A 25152-nucleotide genomic window follows, 5' to 3' on the forward strand; every position below is an offset into this window, starting at 1 on the left:
CACGCACCAATGGTAAGACATCTAGTTTACGCTAAGGAAAAAGCATTTAAATAAAAAATTGAGGACAGTGAACTGTGACTTTGCATTTATATGCATGGAAAAGAATTAACTGTGATGGAAAGAAATGGAAGAGAATGAAAAGGGAGAAAACTAAAAATTTCCAACCATTGACATGTTTGGTTCTTGAAAGACAAATGTTCGTCCAATGTGGCAATTCCCAAGTGAAAGTAGTTCAGATGCTGACGGTAACTTTGCATTTATATTTTCAAGTGACAAATTTGTCTTTCGCACTACTTTTTGTGGGGATTGAAATTGGTTCCCATAAAATTTGGTGGGAATCAATTTTCCCATGTACATAAGGGAAAACGTCATCCTCCCAAAGAAAAAAAGAATTCTCAGTAGAACGGCTTACCAAACGTGTCTCGCCAATGAAAAATCATTATTTTTCTTGTTCTTTCCCAGATTTTCAGCATACTAAACAATCCTTGGCTTATGCTAAGGATAAAGATAATTACCCAGAAAAGAGAAAAGTATGATAGATGGCTATATATATAAACGAAAGATTAGAATGAAAATTCCCATACATGCGTATATGACAAATAAATGCAATTTATATACACAGAAAACATGGTGACTCATTCAATCCTATGTATTTGACTCAGTATTTTCATCTACGTGCAACACAAAACGCCGACCGACGATCAAACTATGTCCCCCTCGACGGAGTTATTTGACCGATCATCGTCAGCTTTAACAGAAGGGAAGGTTCGAGTTCGACATACAGGGCAAGTGTTGTGTAACTTGAGCCATGGGTCAACGCAACGAAGATGATAAAGATGGCCACAATCAGGGAGCAACCTTAACATGTCTTCTTCCTTATAATCTGCTAAGCAGATGGAACATGAAGAGGAATTATTAGAAGGGTCTTCAGTATTGTTGGGATTATTATAAGAGCTTTTCTTCATCTCAGAGTAGGAGAGCTTGGGGAAGCTGTTGATAATGGAGTCATCGAGACCACGTTCTGCTACCGCGGGGGGTTCGACGGCTTCAACTGGTATGGCGGCGGCAGAAGGACGTGCAAGAAAATTGAACATGGTGGGGTTGCCGGAGAGCCGGCGAAGGCGGAGGCAGGCAAAACAGATGGATAGAACTAGGAAAATAATACCGAAAGTGAAGGCGACGGCGCCGCTGTTGAGGTTCATCTGTAAATAAAGGCAAGATCAGGAGCGATGGATGATGGATCTTTTGGGAATTAACGGAAGCTAAAGGTCAAATATTTGCGGGTTTTCACACTTTCTTTTCTTTTTCTTTTTTAATAAGAAACATATTCAAAGACCAAATGTTAAAATTCAACAGATTTTTTTTGTTATTTTTTCTTAATTTAATGAATTTTATGACAAAAGTTAGAAATATCTAGTAATTAACATATTTATCATAGTCTTCTCATTAATAAAATTTAAAATTTTTTCTTAATTTTCCCAAATATTTATGTCAACTTAAAGAACCTTTAAAATTATGACTATTCTTTTATGTCAAAGTTTTTGCCAAAGTTTTTTAGGGATTCCTTGTTGAAATCAAAAAACTTTTTAACAATAATTTAACAATATTATTGTTGGAAGTAATTTGTGGAATTTTTTTAATGCGGCGGTAATGTTTCTAAAACCTCTAGGCTCTAGTTTAACAGTAACTTTAGGTGCTCTAAAATACAACAAGGAGAAAATTGTTATAAAATATCAAGTAAGGAATATAATTACTAAAAAGTTTCAGTAATAACAGAATAATCTGTAATGACAAGTTTTGGGATAGTAAATAAAAATTGCTAACTTATTATTTGAACTTACTGATTTTTTTTTTGAGACCTAATTATAATTCCAATAATATAACTTTTAAAAAAATGTTAAATACTGTAGTTGTTATATGAGAATTTTAGTTAAATTTTAGGAAAAAAAATTAAAATAGTAAAATATTTCAATTTTCTCTCTATTTTATTATTTGGCTCCCTGTGTGTTTATCGAGACATGTGTTCGTTGGCTTACAAATGTGGGAGTATAAAGTATAATTCCGTTTCTCCAAGAGAATCTACTAGGCAAGGGTAAGACCAGAGGATTGCGACAATGACTCGAAGTTCTCCTGTACCTTGAATGATTAATATAAATATAAAATACTACCTTTTATCCTAATTATACAACCTCATTTATAAAAGTATGAGTTGGGACTTCATGGCGAAGATATAAAAAACTACTACCTCTGGTCCTAATCATGGTTAAAAATCCCAACTCATGGTTAAAAAACCTTAATGTCACTGGAACACAAAATAATTTATTATTGAATGTCTGAGAAATTTCATTTAAATCAAATTCCTACCTCTTTGTGGCCCTGAAAAACTACAAATTGATGACATGCAGAAGTTTATCTAATATGCCAACAGTAAATGCATTAGCCTCTAAAATAACTATTATTTTAAACATTTTTAAACAAGACACTTTAATATAAGAATCTTTAGGTGTAACTTTCCGTTTATCCATCTATTAAACATATTAAAGCACGCACTCTATTTTCTTGAAAACCAAAGAGAAAATGAGATTAGTTAAAAAGAAAGTTACATTTTATAAAAGGATAATAAATCTATTGATAAGGAATTAAAGTTAAGAAAGCAATTATTGGATATAACATTAATGTAATGCGATAAAGATTACTATTACAAACCTGCAATAGGATTAAACTAAACAAGCTTAATATTGTAACAAGAAAAATCATGCAAGAAGAAAAGAATTTCCGACCAAGTGGTATATACTCCTCTAGTTCTATTTATAGGGTAGCAAGAAAAAATATTTTTTGGTCCTATTTATATGGTACTAAGAGAAATTTTTTGTATGACTGTATAATTTTACCTTTTATTTATTATTGTATTGATTTTGTTTACATGAAGTATAATATATATTAAATAGGGATAAAGTTAAAAAAAATTGTTGAATTTTAAATGAGAGTTAGTGAAGTTTAAAATTTTTTTTATCTATATGAAATATGTTGAAAGTAACTTATAAATAGGACCAAAGGAGTAGTTGCTAGTACAACTATAAACCTGAATGAAGCATTTGTTGATACAATGAGAGCCAGGAGTTGGCTTATTAGCAAAATGGAATAAGAAAGAATGATGAATCTAGTATAATGAGGCCCAAAGACATTTAGTATGAAACAATTTCCCTACCAAGAAATGATTCTGCCACGAAAATTCCTTAAGTGGTTGTCCTACTTTAATGGCAATAATATTTTAATTTCGAGACTTTTTATATTTATAGAGAGGAATATCCCTATCATATATTTCTACCATCGAAGTAGGCAAAAGTCCATTGGAGTAGATATGTCCTCTGCAATCACCTTTGGAGTTATGAAAAAGCAATGTTAAAGATTCACAATGATGCAATAATCCAATAATTCTGATGGAAGAAAAAAATAGAAGATAAAAGTTTCCTTTCAAATCACTTGCATCATGGATATTAAGGAGACTGTTTTTCCCTTATATGATAATCAGTTGCGCTTCCTCCATATAATAATGAGGCAGCAAATAATTCCATGAAGGAGTTGAGAGTGTCCATCGTGATGTGATTGTATTAGAGTAGAAATTAACTATGCTTTGAAATCATTAAAGCTGCTAGCTTCAAGATGAATGGCGAAGCAACCAACCATAAGGTTCTAGAGAAAGAACAAGAGGCCAAAAAAGATGATGATTAAAGCGGTTCTTTTTTATATCAGTAAAAAAGGCACAGTGTGTCAGATTTGAGATGATGAATATTAAAATATCCAAAGAAGGAAGGGTGCCACTCAAAAATTTTCAGATAAAAAGCAAGTTCTTAAATTAAATGGCAATTTCCACAAGAAGGTCCAAAGGTCGAAGGGGTAAGAACTAGTAAGATGCATAGGAGACTAAAGAATTGCCATTCCATCTTTAACCAAATATTTTCCAGAAGAATTACCCATCCGTATAAGTTTATCTTCCAGGTTTAAAAATGAATTAGGTAAAGCCAATATTTGACGAGCTAATCCTGATAATAAAGTTGGATAATCAAGTTAAAGTTCCAAATAACTGGATCTCAAAGAAAAGCCACATGCGCGATAGAATTAAGTGCTTTGAAGTGTGCTCTGTGTTTTTTTAATTAATCCGCGTTCTTTCTTTCTCTTTGTCAATCTGACTTTGACTATTGAAATTAAAAAGTATTTTTAATGATATGTTTCTAAAATATCATATTAACATTTTCTTGTTTATATAATTATTAAATAAATTAGTTTTAGATTTTAATAGATGGAATAGATTCTGAAATTAATAAAGATTTCATATTTTTAATATATACAATGATAAGAAATTTTAAAATAAAACAAGTTGTTTGTTATATTTTTAATATGTGCGAGATAATAAATTATAATGAAGCACTTGAAGCATTGTAGAAGAACTACAATGCTTTAAACAATGCTCCTTATGTTTTAAAGTCTACTTTAAAATGAGTTTCTGCCAAAGCAACAGACAAATTGGTTATACTACTCCGTCCCTAATTATAAGAACATTTTGGCCAAATTGCGCTTTTTAAGAAAACACTTAAAATTAGTTAAAAATAATTAATATGTAATAAATATAATTTTTTTTCCAAATATACCCCTAATAAATGTAAGAGAGTAATAATGAGATAAATAGAGAGAGAATGTAATATATGAAATTTATTAGGGGTAAAATAGGTAATAATACATTCAATGTTCAGACAAACTCAAAAAGAACCTTATAAAAAGGGACAAATCCATTCAAAAAAAGAAATCTTATAATTAGAGATAGAGGGAGTAATATATAGCACTTGCGATAGAAATTGGTCCACCTAATTATTAGTTATATATGTAAGCTAAAATGGGTTTTGTAATTTTTTTAAAAAGAAATGATACATTAATATAATCAAAATACTAGTATTTGCCAATTATCTTTCATCATCATCTACTACTTCTGGAGGTTGAGCGAAGATATAAAGTTAAAACCATAATCCAGCTTATCTTATAATAATGCTTTGATGATTTGATCCAACGCAAAGCCAACCTAGCACTTTATACAATCATGAATCACATAATAATGTAGCTTAAAAACTGTATTATATTGGTTGGCTTCTTTATACATGAAGTTAATAAATATATGTCATAACTTTTTTTTTTTGCTAAAGTATAGGTATCTTCCTATTGGAGGCAATCTTACTGAAGGCATTGTCGGATACTAAATGTGAGCACCTCTCTCAACGTGAATTCGAACTTTGATTCCTTATGTTATGAGGAACTAGTCTCTTCTGTTAGACTCAACCTCTGTTGGTATAACTAATTAATTTCTATACCACACACGTCACACGATTTGGCCTTTTTAAAAAAAAAAATTACTAGAGACAATAACTACTACATATACGATACACGCTCTTATCTTGCGATTAAGTCAAAAGCCCCTGTAATATACATGAACTTTTTTCAACATTCTATCCCAGTTAATTAATCCAAGTCCTTTATCAAATAGTAGTAGTAATAATAGTAATTGTAGTAATAGTAGTGGTAACAATAATCATATTCAAGTTCTTGGTTTTATATATATATATATATATATATATATATATCATCCAAACGGTGGGGGAAAAAAAACCACTTCCATCCACTTTTAACATTGACAGATTGACTAGGAGATTAAAATATGATACAGTTCAGATTCCATATTTTATAAAAGTATTATTAAAATATTAATTTTTGAAAAATAGATAAATAAAACTAAACTACTAAATTTTAGTTTGATAATCTTAAACAGCAATAAATTTTTTTTATAAAATATGAAATATGAACTGTTCGAATGGTACTACCTCCGGTACCTAGGAGCTGTTTGGGTAGAAACTAAATTATGATTTTAAAAATAATTTTATAGTATACATAGTAAGTATATGAGAGAAGTTTTATTTCAACTTTTATGAAAGTGTTTCTAAAAAACACTTTTGCGGAAAACCAAACACCCTCTAATATAAGAACTAGTTGACTAATTTGAGAAGATTACGAAAATTAGTTAAGTTAGTTATTTATAATAAATAGGTGTTGTCTTTCCTAAAATACCCTCCCTAATCATGTATATTAGTTAAAACTACTATTTGATGAAATATTTAATATATATATAACTACTATAAGGATTACATTAAATAAATAAATAAATATAAGAGACAAAAGAGATTGAGATTTTATATTTAGAATTAAATTAAATGTCAAAGTAGGACAAGAAGTAGTATAATAATTGAGATAGGAAATGGATGAAAACGAAGGGAAAGGGTAGTATAGATAATCCTTCCCTGTAATAATAGGTCTCTACGGTCCTAGCTTTGCGTTTAATCCCAAACACCCACTCTCATTACTTCTTGTTGTTTGCAACTCAACTTCATGTTATATGAATATCAGCTGGGGATAATTTATAACTCATCGATCTTCTTGTTTCATTAAACTAAGCTTCAGTATGAAAAAAAATTATTAAATGTTTTAATTACTTAATGGGACACAACCTCTTATGTACTTTCAATTTGGTCATAAATATAAGAATTTAATTCATTTTGTTTCTTATAATTATCTATTTTTTCAAAGTAGTCCTTGAAGTAGCTACCATGTTAAAGATTTCATCAAATGATAATTCTAGCTGATATACATAATTAACAAGGTATTTTAGGGACGACAACACATATTTATTATAAATAACTAATTTAACAAACTTTTTTAATCTAATTAAATTAGTCAACTAGTTCTTATATTAAAAAACCAGAGATAATATTATTTATTCAACTCCCATATAGTTAGAATTTATAATTCATGACAGTGATATATTCGTCCATTTATGCTTCCCTCGCGCATTTATATATGCTGATACAACACCATATATATAATTATATATAAAATTCTTATTTGGACTTATCTGTATGTTTATTATTTTATTCTTTTGGCCAAAACAGATATTTATTATTTTATTTTTAACCCATTATTATATAAGGCATAAACTTAGAATTATTTCACGTATATATTTTAAAGATTTCGAGCTTTCTTTTAACACACAAAAGTGGGGAAAACAAGAGACATGTTGAATAAAGAGATATTTGCTATTTTATTTTAACGCATGTTATTATATAAGGGATAAACTTAGACTTATTTCGGATTTATTTTTAGAGACTTTGAGCTCCCTTTTAACACACAAAAACACATCAAAAAAAAAGGGAGAAACAAAGAGACCAGTCGAATTTTTAATTTCTTCCCATATCATCCCCAAATATGATAGAGGGATTAAATTCACAATGGCCTTGAGATCGCATATATATCCTCTCTTCTAAGCGAAAAGTTGAGGATCCACTTGGAATTTTATATTATTAATGTTAGCTTCTATAATAGGGGAATAACTTTAGAGAAACAAACCGGTCTGAAATGTAAAATTCACTTTATAATGTAATTTATGTTATAAATGGGTCTTATATTTATAACCGGACTAACAAATATATATTTGTAGTATTAGGCTTTTCTAACATGACCTAGACGTTACAAAATTCCAATTATACAAAACACTACTCTACAAATTGGGGAAAAAAATCAATTCATATCGATTCATGCTGGAACAACGATATTTGGACGACACCTATGATTAAACATTAATACATACAAACTCAAGCCCCTGAGGATCTTGCCAAGGGAGCAACTTCGGCCAGCGGAGTTGAAACCGGCGTCGGGAGCGGTGAGGTCCGACACAACGGACACGAAGAGTTCATCCTCAGCCACATATCAATGCACTTCTGATGAAACAAGTGATGACAATCCGGCAACTCCCTCAACCTGTCACTGTCACTGAAATCCCCCAAACATATCGAACAAGTTGCCGCAAAATCACCACCACGGGCAGCGCCGCCTTTCCGGTCACGCTTCACTTCTGAGTATAACAACACCGGATAACTATTCAACGTCTCGTCATCCACACCTAATCGCGGACTGTCCGTCGCCGGAGCATCTCCGACGCTAATGGTCTGTAAGCCAACTCTTGCGTTGCGAACTCGTGACAGTTGTGTCGAATTCATGGCGATTCTGCGGGAAAAGAAGTACAAGATCACGGTGATGAATGCGAAGAGAAGGAGAATTCCGACGGATAGGCCGATGGAGTAATAGGCGTATCCGCTAAACGGCGGCTTAGAGTGCGCCTCCGTTATGTTGGTGCTCATCGGCGTCGTCGAATTTAATCAGACTTTCGAGAAGACGAAGAACAAATAAAGGAGGATCAAATTAAAGGATCTTGAGGGAGCGATGAAGTCGTGTTATAGTAATGTGCACTTGGTTGGTAAGGAAGCTAAAGATTTTATTTATTATTCTAGTTATTATATATCCAAGGTCAACTGATGATATCTTTGGACCCCCTAGACAGATAAAAAAATATAATTCGCAAACGATATTCATGGCTAAATAATAAAATGCATTATAATCTAATCACCAATATATGTTTCGTCTTCTTTTTTTTTTCTTTTTTCTTTTATCAGAATGACAATATGCAAGCCTCATCAATATCCATAGCCATCAATATATATAATAAAATCCAAGTACCTAGGTTTTAATTAGTCTCTATAACTATGGTCAACTTGGATTAAGGCTCTTGTAATGATATCTTTTTCTTAAAGATTTAGTTCTTAAAATTATGGTTTTTTTAATCAAATTCTACTGATACCAACCACTATTCCTAATTCAACGATACATTATTGTCATATTAATGTTACATCATCTTTAGGGAAGTCGGAGTTTTGTGTGTGCGTCTGTTATTAAAAAGTATAAAATTTTCATGTAAATAATGTAGCATGACCATGGAAAGAATTATGTCCAAAAAATTATTTGAAAATAAAGTTTATACTTTGTCAAATGAAATGATGAGTTGCCCATAATATCATATTAAGGTGCATCCAACATCCTGAAATATTTTCTCGGGCATATCTAGTACCTTAAAGTATTTTATAATGCATCCAACATGTTGAAATATTTTTTTATGTATGTCCAATACTATAAAGTACCTTTTAATGTATCCAACACCTCAAAATGTTTTTTTAGGTGTGTTCATCATTCAAAAATTATTTTTGATGCATCCAACACCAAGGCAAAAGCATACTTTAGGGTGGGACGCACTTAAAAAATATTTTGAGATGTTGAACGTATCATAAAATATTTTAGAGTGTTGGATATATTTGAAAAAATATTTAAGGGTGATAGATGCAGTGGTGCACCTTAACCCTAGAATATAATACAGAAGAACGTACAATGGATTAAAAAATATCATGGAATTTTGGGGAGAAAATGATAGGGACTTGCATTTGGGATGTTGACTTCTTATTTTATGGGTGGAGTAACTTTCCCAATAACAACTTGCCAGGTTCCTATGCAAATAGGAAAAGATTGTGTGGCACACTAGTTTAAAAGTCCTTAATCAACTTGGCCAGAATTGAATATAAATTTAATATGTTCAATTAATCCCTCTCGAAATTTAATAAAATTTTTTGAAAGTCAACCTTATCTTTCAGTGATTTTTTCCCCAAAAAAAAAATCTCACAGAAAGGCCCCTTCTTAGGGTGTGTTTGGATGAAACCAAACCTTGGTTTGGAAAAGTGATTCTGGAGAATAGATTCTGGAAAAAATAGATTCTGTGAAGAATAGATTTTGTAAAAAAGTGATTCTGAGAAGTGAGAGTGTTTGGATAGTTGTTATCAGAAGCACTTTTTATATATACAAATTACTAAAAAAAAGACATAAGTTAATATGATAATTACAGAAAAAATAGATTTTATGATATATTTTAATTTGAAGAAATAAAATTGTTAATAATATGTTTTTTACCAACATAATTAATAATACATAAGATAATATAATTAATAATTAATTAATGTCTATATATATTTATAAAATATAAGATTAAATATATTTATAAAAAAAATAACAAGATACATATCATATAGGCCCTCACACTCTCCCTTTTTTCTCCAAAAGCAAAAAAATTTTGCTTTTTCCAAAACCATGGTTTTGGAGTCAAAACCATGGTTTTGGAGTCAAAACCATGGTTTTGACCCAAAACCATGGTTTTGATTTTTGGAGAGGCTGTTTGGGTAGCATTTTCCCCAAACCATGGTTTGGGTCCCCAAACCATGGTTTGGGGTGCTATCCAAACAGAGCCTTAGTCATTTTAGTCTTTGACTTCAATGGTTGGAGGCGAATATACAACGATATATATGTAGTATGTTGTTATAGGTTAGCTGTTTAAACTTCAAATTCGTTTTTCGTTAATTATATAATTAACTATGTTGTAGCTTGTAAGCAAACTGACCAAAGTATTAACTATTAAGCATATAATAATGCTGTAATAATACTCTGAATCCTTAACATCATCAGTGCCAGATTAATATATACACTCATTTTCTTTTGCAGAGGTGGTTATTAAGTATGATTATGTGAACATTTGCGATGTCCATCTTATAAGATTACTTGCTTCATTAATTTCTTCATACCATTGTCAAAACTGTGGGTGTATAAATTGATATACGACTTTTGGTCTTTTATATAAAAGCTAGTTAAATAATTGGATCTGTTCTAAATATAATATCTTATCTACTTTATCTCCTAAATTTATATTTTTTTTTTCCAAAATATCTCAATTAATTTAACGAGATTCTTTCCAATTCACATGATTAAGGATGATAACTTATACAAGTCAAATTCAATTTATATTTGTTACAAATAACTAACTGAACTGGTTTTCTTAATATTTTTAAATTAATCATCCAGTTTTCATATGAAAGACCCGCGGCACATCGTATTAAGTTTCGTCTTGTGAATTAGTAAATTTGATTGGATGATCATAATATAGAGCTGTCCAGATTCATACGTAAGGTTGCCTATTAAACTTCATCCATGGTCAAAATGTGTACATAGACTGATCTCAAATAATAAAGTCCTAAATTTGACCTGGCCAGATTCCAGCTGTACGTAAAATTTTGATTTTTTTTCAGTTCATAAAATAGGGAGATAACATTTTTTTTAATACGAAGATTCTAGCATCAAATAAATCATCGTATAAAAAGAAACGTGATGCTATGAAGACAAATTTATTGCGCAAATCAATGATCATATATAATCAACATCCGTATGATGGTCTGATAGACAATTATAACACAATTAGTTAGTAGCTTCTGCTTAAAAAAAAAAAAAAACACACACACACACACACACGCACATTCTTAACATATGGGAATATGATTGGCGTGTACATACATATGTATAGGTGCAAATATACTTAATTGTATATTTTGTGTTGGGTAAGGTGCAAGAAACTGAATGTTTTATTCTATTCTATATGTGGGTTACGTGTTCTTTTGAATCTTGAGAGGCCAGTTTAATTAATGAATTGCACTAGTTTGGATTAATATAGGCAAAAGTGACTTTTATCTGTTGAGGTATAAGTCAGTTGATATAATTTTATTTATATTTGATTGAGTTTTTAATTTGACAAAAAATTGTTCAGGCATAATATATTAAATAGGTTAGTTTCAAGAGATTTAAATCTGAACAAAAAGCCAGCAGCTAAAAGTTAGAAGTCAAAAGGAGGTTACTTCAACTTTTGGACTTTTGGATAAAATGTCAGTTGACTCGAGACTCATGCCATGCATATACTGCCATTTTTCATCCAGTTAGGTTTTTTTTTTTAAAATTATTCCAACTGATTTCTAAGGCTCCTTAACATAAATTGAAATGAAATTTATACCTAGTAATAAACTATCGACAATCAAAGTCAATGTGATGGACTAGCTTGATAAGGATTGGATACAAACGTAGGATGTGTGTGTGTGTGTGTGTCCCGTGAAAAACCGCTTGCTGCTGAGAGAGCCATGGAAGAATTGTTCGATTTCCGGCAGACCAAAACAAACACATGACGTACTTCTTATGAAGTCTTGACACGAGAAATGAGGGATCCGGAATAACAATGCCAGCCGCTTATGAAGACTTGTGGATCTTGAAATCCCAACGTACTTACACTTAATGCTTAATATAAGTTACTTGGTTAATTAATATAGATTAAAAAAATTAATTAAGTTATTTATTTATAATAAATATAAGTAAATTTTTCTAAAATACCATTTATGATCACGACTAGCTTTGGATGAAAACCTCTTAACATGTGTAATACATAGTATAGTTTAGAGAATAAATTACAAATTTGAGAGACAAATTGGATATTGAGATATTATATTTAATATCAAATTTAATTCTTAATTAGTTCTTATATTTAAAATAAGAGGTAGTATTTGTGACAATTTTTTTTGTTATGTGGATTTGCCACCAAAAACATGAGATTTTGTTCCAAGTTTTGCGACTACAAAATTTATAGCAAACAACTTCATATACTACCTCAGGTTCCCAATATAAGAGCTTACTTAATTTTTATTTTGGTTCTAATTATGAGACCCCAATTCATTTTATTTTTCATAATTATCTATTTTTTCCAAAGTAGTTTTTGTAATAATGATAGTTCTAGCTAATATACTTAATTAGCAATGATATTTTAGGAAAGACAACACCTATTTATTACAAATAACTAATTTAGCTAGTTTTCTTAATCTATTCAAATTAGTAAACTAACTTTTATATTAAAAACCGAAGGTAGTATTAACTTAAATAGTCACAAAATTGTTTGAAATTCTGCCACACATCTGTTCCATATTTTATGTGTCTTGATATACAACCTCCGTTCTTTAATATAAGAACTAGTTGACTAATTTGAATCGATTGAAAAAATTAGTTAAATTAGTTATTTATAATAAATATACATTGTCTTTTCTGAAATAGTCATGCTAATCAAGTATATACACTAGCCTTCGCTAAAAAAAAAATCAAATATATTTACTAGAACTACAATATTATACTATAAGAATATACCTTTAAAAAAAATAGATAAATATAAAAAATAAAATGAATTTAGGTTTTATATTCGGGATCAAAATAAAAATTAAATGAGCTTTTATATTAACAATTATAGTATATATGATTGCTAACCCAATGATATATTCATCATGAGAGTTACATGAAACAAGCATTGATAGCCATCTTGAATTAAAAAGGAACGGTTCAGGAAATCTGTGCCATTGTACATGTGATGATGAGTGCGTGCGTCCATCTGTGAATTACGCGTTCCGCTCATGCGGCGTTGCATTATTCATTTCATAGAAAATATGTTATATGTTACGGTACCTATTAATCACAATGCAACACATTTTTACTAAACTAAAATAAGCTTTTCAGAACTATAGGTAAAGTAAAACAAGAAACCCAATATTTTTTTTGTTTGGTATAACTCATAGTCATTTTGAACTTAAAATTAATTATGACAGGCTAGAAACTTTAAAACTAAAGTTATCCTAACAAATATGTTTTCTGATATTTAAACTTGTGTTTTTGTCTTTATGAGAGTAAGATCTCTCGTCATCTCAAGCAGCAACTTATTAGTGAAACCTAATAATTTTTGTGTGTGCAAGGAACCTAATAATTTTAGCATGGAAGTTCAATTTGTGTGTATACGTATATTACTTTGTTTTAATAAATTGTCTTTTTATTTCTGTCCAGATTGCTAGTGCCTGAGAGTGCTCCAAACAGAATTGCTTGTAGCAAGATATTTGTGTCGAACAAAAAAGTTATCTTTATATATATAATTCTATTTTTAAATTGCGATTTAAACCATCACGAGTGGCTGCGTGCCATGTCATTTTTAACATATGAGATCCGAGTTCACTTTGGGCCAAACTGTCTTGCCCTGTCAACCTCTCCGGGCCCATCAAGCATTTATGTTTTCTATTTTAATTTGCGTCTTGCACAGTTCATCAGATGGTCCAGATACGAAAGCTGATCTCCGTTTGGTGATGAAAATACTGAAGCATCGGAGGTAGTATTCCAGTTCATACATGAATAGTTGATGGATGCTTTCTTTCACATTTATGAGGTTTGGCTTTCCCAGATTTCCTCTCTTCCTTGCCAAATCTCCAGATTTATGTATGTTTATTCCCAATTCCCAAATCTTATCCACTTTCTTCCACTCGTTAGATTCGATCGCAGCTACGAAACATTCCTCCTCTCCTTTATTCTTAGGATATGAGAATCTATATCGACTGTTATGGCCAAGGGCAGCTTAACCCATTGGTGAAGGCCGTATTTGACATAGCATTAGAAATTACTTATAAATATGATCATGCAAGTTGGGACAAAACTCTTCTCACATACTTATCTCGTATTTCATAAATCACGATTAAAAAATTATTTATAAACTATTTTAAATGTATCATAACCAACTTCATTTAGATGGCTTTGGTTTTGCTATAACCAGGTTAGTTGTGGCTCTTGGTCACTGGGCAGTTGAAGAGATGAGATCTATAATTGCTCTTGAAACAATGCTCTGTTTGGGATTTAGGCTCTATTTTGTTTATAGCTCATCATGATCTTCAAAATCCTATTGGGCTATGGCTTTGTGCCGATATGACCAAACAAGTTTTCGGCTCTGGTTAGCAGTTCAATTAGGCTTTCTTGCTCTCTCTTGCTCCCTCTGAAAAAAAAAAAAAACAATTGACCTTGAATTTTAAGTGCCCGTTTAGATTGGTTTTTTTTGTTAAGTGGTTATACATATTTTTATATAAGTTGAGATAAAACTCTATTTCATAAATTATAATTAAAAATCTGCTTATAAATAAAAACCAAACAAGCCCCAAGTCCTCCAAAGACCACCCGGCTAAAGATGAATAAGAGATTATTGTCAGCTCGCTTAAAAACAAATTAAGAAAAAGCAAGTTTCTTGCCCCTGTTTATTAACTCACTAATTATTCGAGAATCTTACCTAAATTGAAATAAATAAATAAATAAATAAAAACCATTACTTGATCGCCCAACTGAGGATATGTTTGGTGAAGGCATGGTTTTTGCGATTCCTGCTGCAACACAAGCTCGCTTGTGTGTTCTCAAGGTCTTGTTTGATACATTAAATTATAAGTTAACAACAACCAAGGGAAAAAAAAGGAGATGGAAAGATGAATCTGATGTAATGAAACAATTATGTTTGGTATATATGGATTAAAATAAAAGAAAATTACAATTGAATCTTAGGCAATAAAATTAATTATTAACATGTCTTTGCTATCCCTTGTGAAACAAACATACAGAATAAATTGTAAATTTTTTAATTCGGTTTGTAGAGGAGGAGTGGTAAAGAATTCTTTTAAACCGGAAACAATAGATTTGGGATAATTGTAAATTTATTTATCCCGATACATATATGTGTGTGTAGAGATGGTGATAGGAAATCATGCAAGTATATATAAAATTCAAATGGCTAAATATAATTTTTGATCTAGGTTCATTTTGAGTTTAGTCCCTTAAATTTTAAACACGTGCCTTTAGTCCCTAGAATTTAGCTGGTTTTAAAATATTAATTTTTAAAGGTGCAACAAGTTAAAATCTGTTGAAATGTCATTAATAACATTAAAAAGTAATAATGTGGACTCATCAGATGGGATCTATCTTGTTCTTGTGTAGAAAATAGAATGCAATTCAGTGAACAGCTTCTAAAATAAACAATAATGAAGAAAAAAATGGGGCACTTTGTTTTGAGAAGCTATTCTTTTTCCCCATTTTCAACTAGGTGCTGTCTAGTGAACTTATATCACCACTTTGCACTATTTATGACGTTGTAGTAGATTTTAAAATTGTTACACCTTCGAGGACCAACGTTTTAAAACAAACTAGATTTTAAAAGTTAAAATCATGGGTTTGAAATTTGAGGAACCAAAACCAAATATCATAAACTTTAAGGACAAAAAGTTATATTAATTCAATTAGAATTTATATTTATAATAGTTATCTTTACATATGTTATTTTAATGCATCATTATCGTATAAAGTATAAAACCTAAGACTTCTCTCTGTTTTTTTTCAAAGACTTCTCCTCCACGTCCAAAAATACCCATAATAAGCCCCTACACACGTGTCCGCGAAATAGGGAAAAAAAGAGTTGGATCTCCAAAAACACACCGAGCCAGCAAAAGTCCCATTACATTACACAACGCAATACTGCGAAAAAGACAAATCAATATTAATTGAAGTAACTTAACAACACCTTCCAATAAACTCAAGCCCCTGATCTTGCCAAGGCAGCAACTTCGGCCAGCGGAGTTGAAACCGGCGTCGGAAGCGGCGAGGTCCGGCACAGCGGACACGAAGGGCTCATCCTCAGCCACATATCGATACACTTCCGGTGAAACAAGTGACCACAATCCGGCAACTCCCTCAGCCACTCACTTTCATTGTAATCCCCCAAACATATCGAGCAAGTGGCCGCCAAATCACACTTCCGATGGCGCTTCGCTTCGGAGTATAACATCACCGGATAACTCTTCAGGGTGGCTTCATCCACACCTACTTGCAGACGGTTCGAATCTCCGACGGTCTGTAAGCGAAAGCTGGGGGTGAAATCTGGTGATAGTTGAGATGTGTTGATGGTGGCGTTTCTGCGGGCGTACAAGTACAAGAGGAAAGTGATTAAGGCGAAGAGAAGAACAACTGCGACGGATAGTCCGAAGGAGTAATAGGCATATCCGTTTAAGTCTGCCGAGGAGCCATCATCAGGCTCCGATGTGTTGCTGCTCATCGTGTTTGAATTTAATTACACTTTAAAGAAGAAGAATGATGAAAGAAGAAAGTCTGAGAAAATGGCAAATCATATATAGCCAGATGCTGATGGGCAATGATTGTTTGGTTGGTAAGAAAGCCAAGGATTTCATCATAACCGAAAGATAATATATGGCTTTAAATTATGAAAGGCCAACTCGTGAATGTTGATATCTGTAGCTTCGTTGGACTAATCGTAGAAAAATCCCAAAGCCCCTCCCCCCAACACACATAACTAAAATAAATTCTTTCGATACCACTTGTGACTACCAGTTTCAGTGGTCATGGCAGTGATGAGAATACTCAATTACTTATCAAATTTCAACCATTAAAACTTAATATGGATAGCTGAGATTTATTATTTAAATTTTTCTTAAAAAATATTTTTCTTTTAATAGGTAAATAATCCAAAATAAATGTAATATCTTAACTATATGTTTTTAAAAAAATAAATTTTTTATTTAAAAATCACTAGTTGAAAATTTTAAATACAAACCATTAAAACTGATTTTGAATAATTTAAAATTTGCTGTAATGATGAACATCATAATACTCATTACTGTGGTGAGTACTGAAGCTCATTTCCCAGTTAGTCCAACAATAATGGTTTTTTCAAAAACAAAAGTGACAACATCCGTGGTTGGATGGGCAGTTCATGTGTCTTCGTATGAGTCAACGTTTACACGTAATGACGACTTCCTAGGTTGCACCCCTCCCAAAAAGAACTGAAATAATCTTATAACTGGGTCAAATCTTAATTACTTGAAATTTAACTAATTAATGAAGTTATGTGAAGCTCAACCTTATCCTTGGTTGATGTGCGCTACATCTATATTACGGGATTTGTCCTCACATATAAAGCCTCCTTAGTTAAATTAAAGACTTCATTATTATAAAGTTATTTGGCTTTAATTTGAGGCGGCCGGAGGCCACAATGAAGATGCTGCTAGAGCGTTGGCTGAATATATCAAATTCCCACTTTGTTAATTAATTATCAGACATTAATCTAAACAACCTGACCTGTGTACCAAACACACACACACACATATAAATACTCATCCAATCCTTAGTATAACACCTAATTAACTAATCTGAATAGATTAAGAATATTAGTTAAATTAGTTAATATGATATATATTTTTTAAAACACTCTAAGCTTCTTTTTTAATTCTCTCCCCTCTCCTGCTTGATTATTATTAGAAAAATATCAATAGAATTAATTTGAAAAAAATTGATAAACATGTGAAATAAGTCTTATATACAGAATCAGCATTAATTTCCTAATTAGCTCCTATTGGCCGGAGGAATACATAAAATGCTGTAACTGCATAAGATATGGACGTGTTTTGTTAATGTTGCAATATAATTTATATATCTACTGATGAGCAACATAATCCGAGTTCTGCGTCGGTGACAGTGTCCATCCTGCAAGATATTTTCTTCATTTCTTGGAGAAGAGTTATTGTCCATATTTGCTATTATTGTTGATGGATGCATATATTAAGTATTGGCTTCTAAATTATTTTATTGGCTGCCCAATGGCATCAATCCAGACATTATTCACAAGCAACAATTGAATATGTTCAGCCCTTGAAACTTTCTTCGGCGGTCAAAATGCCTTCATCAGACCCATGTCAAAATTATCATGGCCTTGTATAACCCAATTAGCATCCAACCTCTTTCCTAATACTACTTCCGATCCTAATTATAAGAGATGGTTAACTGATTTGAGGAGATTAAGAAAAGAAATTAAGTTAGTTATTTGTCATAAATAAGTGTTTTCTTTCTTAAAATATCATTACTAATCAAGTGTATTGGCTAAAATTACCATTGTTAGAAGGACTATTTTAAAAAAAATGCATAAATATTAGAAACAAAATGGATTAGGGTCTTATATTTAGGATCAAAATAAAAATCAAAAGAGGTCCTATATTAAATATCGGAGGTAGTACTTTTTTAAACGTGAGGTTGTTAATTCAAGATCCATTTTTATCTGTTTTGTAAGCTTTTTTTTGGTCTGTTAAAAGGGTGAAGTTGACCAAAAAAAAACATATATAGTAATTATATATTTGTCTGTTTATAATGCATTCATATTCGTCTATTCCATCTAAATAGGCGAATATCCATATTCGTTTGTGTAGCCCCATGTTTGTAGTTCATCTGACATGCCCCACCCCTCAGCGACCCTAGCCTCACACATGCCCATGTTATGAATTTTATGAGGAAGAAAATTGACACGCTGGGAGACTTAAAAAATTGATATTTTCAATAAACATGAATTAATAAAATCGAGACAAGTATAGGCCCATGTTTCTTAGGAGGGAGGATGAACTTTCAAGGGATAAGACAGGGAGATTAGAGAAGAATTAATCTTATTTGGCATGTGTGAAAAGGGAGGGAAGAGAAGGAGAGGAATGGGTATTTTGGGAAGGTGCAATATTACTTAAAATAAACTAAATCAAACAACTAGTGATGTGAAAGTACCACTCTGGTGCTTATCATTTGTTACTTGTAGGAGGAGACTTTAGTCTTTGTCATTTGTTATTTGTACCCTTTTTAATATTTTATTTCCAATTTTACCCATTAACTATAAAGGTGAAGAAATTAAAGAGCGAATATGTTGGGAAAAAATATAGAGAAAATTGTAAAAAAAGACCTTGGAATTGTAAAAACGCAGATAGGGACCCTTGACAACTTCACTTTGGGTTTTGACAACTTCAGGGCATATTATTCTTGTCAAAACCCAAAGTGAAGTTGTCAAGGGTCCCTATCTGCGTTTTTACAATTCCAAGGTCTTTTTTTATAATTTTTCCAAAAATATACTAGCTATTTAAGAAGGGTGAAAGTAAAATTTTTTATCTATTTAATACTCTTTTTAGTATGTGAAAAATTATTATAAGTGACAAATAATAACTTGGTTTATTAGAGGCTTGCTTTGAAATTTTGGAAACTTCAAGCTCAGGCAGAACATACGACATGCGTTTTGCAACAAGTATTATGGTTGGTTTCGACTTGATGGGCCAACTACATAGCCAGGTTGGGCCAGCAAAAAAAAAAATGAAGTGGAGTCGTCCAAAGTTGGCGAATCGGTACCAGTGAATTATTGGCAAATATTTTGTTACACAAATTTCACTTGTTTGGAATTTTGATTGGGTTCTATGAATTATGAGAGCAGATTTTTTCCCAAAAATGTGCAAGTGTTTTACCCTTTAGAAATATTAAATATTAGATAAATTTTTGCCGTAGATGATTTTTAAATAATTTAAATCCTTTTATTGTTTAGCGTAATTTAAATTTAAACGACATAAATAGCTCAATTCTTCTAGATACCAAAGCTGATCAGATCAGATCCGATATTTTCTTGGGCATCAAGAATAAACTATAAATGGAAAAAAAGCCGTTTAACTCGGAAGGGGGCGAAAAAAAGAACCTGTGCTTTTCTATATAAAGGCCCCAGCATCCACGTCTAGGGTTAGATAGGGGTTGCATCATGCTCCAACCTCGCCGCCGAAAACCTAATTCTCTTTTCTCTCATCAGATTCCTTCTGATCCAAAAGTTCCGTTTGGCGATGAATTTTCTGAACCATCGAACTCACTCTTTTCCGATCTGAACTCTCTTGCCGTGGCTTGCATCATATCTTCCTGGTTTTTGCCTTCCTCTCAGATTTCCTGTGTTATCTTTCCATCCCAATCACCAATTTTTTGGATACTGTCGATGCCTTCCGCTTTCTTCATGAATTATCCGTGGGTGAATGACTCATTGATTAAGGTGCCATAACTAATCTCATTTAGATGACTTTAATTCTTGTTAGATGAGCTCAGTTGTGGCGCCTAATCAATGAGCAATTTAAACCACGAGCTCGAGAATTTCGATCAATTCCAAACCCTACTCCCTAATCCCGATTGATACCAGGATGGGTTCGATTCGTCCGATCGCGTGCTCTTTAGATCGAGTGCTAGGAAACATTAGCCTACTGCTATCTACAAAAATTAGGTGCGAGCATGTTGATCATTGATACTGCCTGCCAGTTGGGGCAGAGTCTATTGACCAATGTGCCATAACTAACTTCATTTTAATGACTTTAGTCCCAGTTAAATGAAGTTAGTTATGGCCATTGATCAGTAGGTAATTGAAAACAAGAGATCAAGAATTGCTTCTAATCTGCTTCGTAAGATGTTGAGGTGGGTAATCAAGCGATGAGATGAAGGTTTGGTTCTCCTTTGAGAAATGCAATATGAGTGGTTCCTTGGGCTATAGCTTACCATTATCTTATTGATATTTTATTTTCAATTATAGGGAGACGGAGACGCGAGTGTTTGTCTACGAGATTCATGGTAGGCGTTGGTCTCTTCACAAGGTTCCTTACAATTATGGAGAATCCGGCATGTCAACTGAGGAACCTAAGCGAAGTTTAAATCTAGAAATTCATCTTATTTTGTAGAACTCGGACCATGTACTTTTTTTTTACTTGGGATTTTTCGGGATCTTTGATAGAACGAACGTGACTGGTTACCTGATTTTGTAACATTTGAACCATAGATATAACGAAGCTTCTGATTTAGAGGCATGAAGATTAATTGCATTAGTATGAGCACAAAAGCTTGGGTCTTTTTGTATTGTATCAACCATGCAAGACGACATGGGCTGAATTTTGTTGAAGTTTTGATTTTACTGAATTTTTATTTGGTTTGAATCTGGCCCGTTCACAATGCATCTCTTGATGTTTTTATTCGGACACAACTTATCATCTGTTGATGTGTTGTGACATGATCGCACGTCTTGCATACCTTAGCATTGTATTTATACTCTGGATTAATAGAAGTGATTTTTATGCTAACTATTTTTCAAAGGAGAAATACTTGGATAATCTCAAAGTATCAACTCATCCCAATTCTATCCATTAAGAATACTCCTGCTCAATTGATTTTATGGAGTAGATTTGGCCATACTCCAACTACAAAATTTGACCTTCTTTTGCCCCTGATTTTCACGGAAGGCAAGCTTCAAATTTAATAAAATCCCATTATTCTTATTTACCAAAAGCTTCATGTTCAAGTTGTGTTTTTTGTGTGGTCATTTCGGGGTGTTTACTTCGTACAGTTTCAAATCATCTTCCAACATTTCACCCCGCCAATAATAATGATGATGATGATATATATTTTCTACATTTATTTAAACAGCATGTCTACTCAAAAAGAATAATATTATTAACCTTATAATGCAGGTATGGTTAGCCTAAATGGGTTTATAAAATTATCGTAAAACGCGGATTGCCAAACTCCCTTGATACTTTGTTTGAAAATTTGTATAATGGATACATAAAGGGAATCCCCACAATATGAGGGGACCGAACTCACCTTGTATCTTAGGCCCAAAAAGAAGAACTCACCTTGTATCATATTTTTCTTATAAAGCAGGTATGTGGCTTACCTAAGTCAAATATTAGTGGGCTTTATTCATAAATTTCTAAAAGCTGAAGTATGTATTTCTTCTTTTAATTTTGTATAAAATTTTAATTAGATTAATTAATTTTAAAAAATATATTTTTAGTCTTTTAATTTTATATTTTTTAAAAAAAGACGATAACATTAATATATTAAATGTTAATAAAATATTTTTAAATGCTAACAGATTAAATTTAATTTTCAAAACATCAATAATTATCGCAAAAAATATCATTGAAACCTAATGATTTTAGGGTTAAAGAACTAAATGTATGCTTTTTAAAATTAAGAGACCAAATTGAATCATTGTATAAATTAAAGGACCAAATGTATATACATTTAGTCATTTCTAAAGTACATTGCTTAATTTAATTTAAATTTAAACGATTTGAACATACAGATTCTTCTGCGTGTCTGAGACGGTCTGGGCATCAACCATAAACTATAAGTGGAAAAAAAATAAAATAAAATGATTAACTATGCTCTAGGGAGGGGAGGCGGGGGAAAATGGCCTAAAAACAGTGGTGTTTGCGGTATTAAAGGCCCGTCAGCAAGCCTTAGGGTTAGATAGGGGTTGCATCAGGTTTTCAGTATTAACTCTCGCGCCAGAAATTTAACCCTCCTTTCTCTCATCAGATTCCTTTCCCTGATGCAAAAGTTCATCTCCGTCTGGCGATGAATTTTCTGCGCCGTCGAACTCACTCTTTTCTCCGATCTGAACTCTAGCCGCTGCTTTCAATGTATCTTCTAGGTTATTCCCTTCCTTAGATTCCCCCCCCCCCGGGGTTTATTTTCCTTCTCAACTGCAAACTTTTATCTTCAATCCAACTCACCAAATCTTTGGATACGATCGATTCCTTCCTTCACCTTCATAAATAACTCATGGGTAAATGATTCATTCATTAAGGTTCCATGAATGATGTCGTTTAGATTACTTTGGTTCTGGTTAGTTATGGCGCCTGATTAATGGATGATATTTAAACCATGAGCCCAGGAATCGCTCTTAAAATGCTCCTCATGACTTCAATCCCTAGTCTCAATCGAAACCAAGATGCCTTCGATTCGTCGATCGCATGCTCCTTACGGGCAGCCAGTTTCCGAATAATATGTGTGTACTATGAAGTATTAGTCTGCTGCTATCTACAGAAGGCGCGAGCATTCGGGGCAGAACCTACAGATAAGTGTGCCATAACTAACTGCATTTAAATGACTTTAGTCACAGTTAAATGAAGTTAGTTATGGCCATTATCCCTAGGTAATTCAAATCATGAGATCAAGAAACTGCCTCTAAATTGCTGCGTAAGATGTTGAGGTGGGTAATCAAGCGCCGCAATGAAGTTTGTTTCCCTTTCGAGAAATGCAATGATGTGGTTCCTTGGTTATAACTACCATTATCTTATTGATCTTTGATTTTAAGTATCGGGAGACGTAGATGCAAGAGTTTGTCTGAGATTCATAGTAGGCGCTGGTGCCTTCGTAAAGTTCCTTACAATTAGTATGGGGAATCCGGCATCTCAACTGAAGTATGTAAGCAAACTAAAGTTTGAATCTAGAGAAACCCGTCTTATTGCGTGTGACTTATGCTAATATACTTGGTTTCTTATGATTTTTGGGCATCTTTTGATATAATGAGCGTGACTGATTGCCTGATTCTGTAACATTTGAGCCATGGATATAGCTTGGGTAAGGATTTGTTATGCAAATGTCTATATATTGCGAAATAAGATGGAGCATGAATATCAGTAGTAACAAAAGCTTGCGCCTTAGTTGCCAAAGTTGTAAATTGCGTTTTAGTAATATAGTTACCATGCCAATTACAAAATGGGCCGAATTTTTTTTAAAGAAGCTTTGATTTTATTGACTCTTTATTTGGTTTGAATCCATCTGACATGACTCATCCATCTGTTGATGTGTTTACTGTTTTATTCTGTCATAACTGGCGCGTCCCACGGGAGGATTGCGCTTTTTTATTTTTGGGGGAATAGAGGATTGCACCTTACTACGTTAGTATTGTACTTAATGGCTTTTTCGTTACATTGCACTTGTTTACTGTGTTTATTATGTTGAGTAGTACATTGGCCTTAATAGTTTATAATAAAAAGAAAGAATGCTCCCCATGCATGACCTAAATGAACTGTGAAGATACTACTATGTTCCACATGAGAACAGAGTTAAAAATATTGCTAGATTTGAAAAAAAATTAAAAGGAATTCTTCCTTTGTACAATGCCTGAATAAATCATGAGAATATATTGTAACAAATCCACGTTGTGGCCGTTCATGTGGTTGCCACTGGTTTCAGATCATTTCTTCTTTCTCTTTTAAGATTTAAGAACCGATTTGTAAGCAACACATCGTAGTCCAGTAATTTTGGTTCGTCTCATAAAACATATATGACGAACCGCACCATTCAGTTTCGGTCTATCACTTCCTAATTTGTCTATGAAGTCTCCATCTTTTATTCAGCTGGATTGATGGATTACATGTATGTTGATTTACCTGGGAACGGTGGGAGCGATGGTGAAATGCGATTCTTCTTGAGTTTTGTTTGATTGTGTGTGCGCGTGTGCTCCATTCAATGTGACTTTGAAACTGGTGGTCCGAAGAATCCGCATTCCCTGCTCATTGAATGCTCATCTCCCCCGAATGGCAGCGTTTCAGAGATGAGATGCTCCCTCCCCTTCTTTTTTTGTCAAGAAAATTTTATCTTATTAGCACTGTAAATATTTTTTTCTGCAACACTCACTATTCTAAATTAATTAAATTTCAGAATATTTAGAGTGCTGGATGCATTAGAAATTAATTTATAATTGCTAACACGGCAAAAAAATTAGTTTCACTAAAAGTTAACATCAGTGACGTGGCACAATAAATCAATAAGCACAGCACAAGTATTGATTGGAGATGTTAATTAGCGGCTTGTTTTAGAATAGTGATTGTAGCCTTTCAAAATAGAGGCAAGTTT

The 25152-nt window shown here is 32.4% G+C and overlaps 3 protein-coding genes and 1 long non-coding RNA gene across 4 annotated transcripts; 1 reads left to right on the forward strand and 3 right to left on the reverse strand.

Annotated features, from left to right (window-relative positions):
- Window positions 1–588: 588 nt before the first annotated feature.
- Window positions 589–1216, reverse strand: LOC114741613 (RING-H2 finger protein ATL68-like). Its single transcript, XM_028929878.1, has one exon. It carries the CDS (start codon window positions 1200–1202, stop codon window positions 702–704), a length of 501 nt encoding a protein of 166 aa, XP_028785711.1. The 5' UTR covers window positions 1203–1216; the 3' UTR covers window positions 589–701.
- Window positions 1217–7483: 6267 nt separating this feature from the next.
- Window positions 7484–8444, reverse strand: LOC114741612 (RING-H2 finger protein ATL70-like). Its single transcript, XM_028929877.1, has one exon. The coding sequence runs from the start codon at window positions 8232–8234 to the stop codon at window positions 7689–7691; it is 546 nt and encodes a 181-aa protein (XP_028785710.1). The 5' UTR covers window positions 8235–8444; the 3' UTR covers window positions 7484–7688.
- A 7694-nt stretch (window positions 8445–16138) lies between these two features.
- LOC114741614 (RING-H2 finger protein ATL70-like) lies at window positions 16139–16723 on the reverse strand. Its single transcript, XM_028929879.1, has one exon. The coding sequence runs from the start codon at window positions 16721–16723 to the stop codon at window positions 16205–16207; it is 519 nt and encodes a 172-aa protein (XP_028785712.1). The 3' UTR covers window positions 16139–16204.
- Window positions 16724–20310: 3587 nt separating this feature from the next.
- LOC114741615 (uncharacterized) lies at window positions 20311–21582 on the forward strand. Its single transcript, XR_003739790.1, has 2 exons — window positions 20311–20951; window positions 21041–21582. It is a non-coding gene; the product is annotated as an uncharacterized LOC114741615 (long non-coding RNA).
- Window positions 21583–25152: the final 3570 nt, after the last annotated feature.

This window comes from Neltuma alba, unplaced genomic scaffold, assembly GCF_004799145.2.
Source record: "Neltuma alba isolate B1F8T4 unplaced genomic scaffold, ASM479914v2 tig00003444_pilon, whole genome shotgun sequence".
In the NCBI taxonomy this organism is placed as follows: domain Eukaryota; kingdom Viridiplantae; phylum Streptophyta; class Magnoliopsida; order Fabales; family Fabaceae; genus Neltuma; species Neltuma alba.

What these genes read in the sequence shown, in the direction of transcription:
- LOC114741613 (XM_028929878.1), bottom strand. Translation starts at nt 1,202, where the DNA reads ATGAACCTCAACAGCGGCGCCGTCGCCTTCACTTTCGGTATTATTTTC.
- LOC114741614 (XM_028929879.1), bottom strand. Translation starts at nt 16,723, where the DNA reads ATGAGCAGCAACACATCGGAGCCTGATGATGGCTCCTCGGCAGACTTA.
- LOC114741612 (XM_028929877.1), bottom strand. Translation starts at nt 8,234, where the DNA reads ATGAGCACCAACATAACGGAGGCGCACTCTAAGCCGCCGTTTAGCGGA.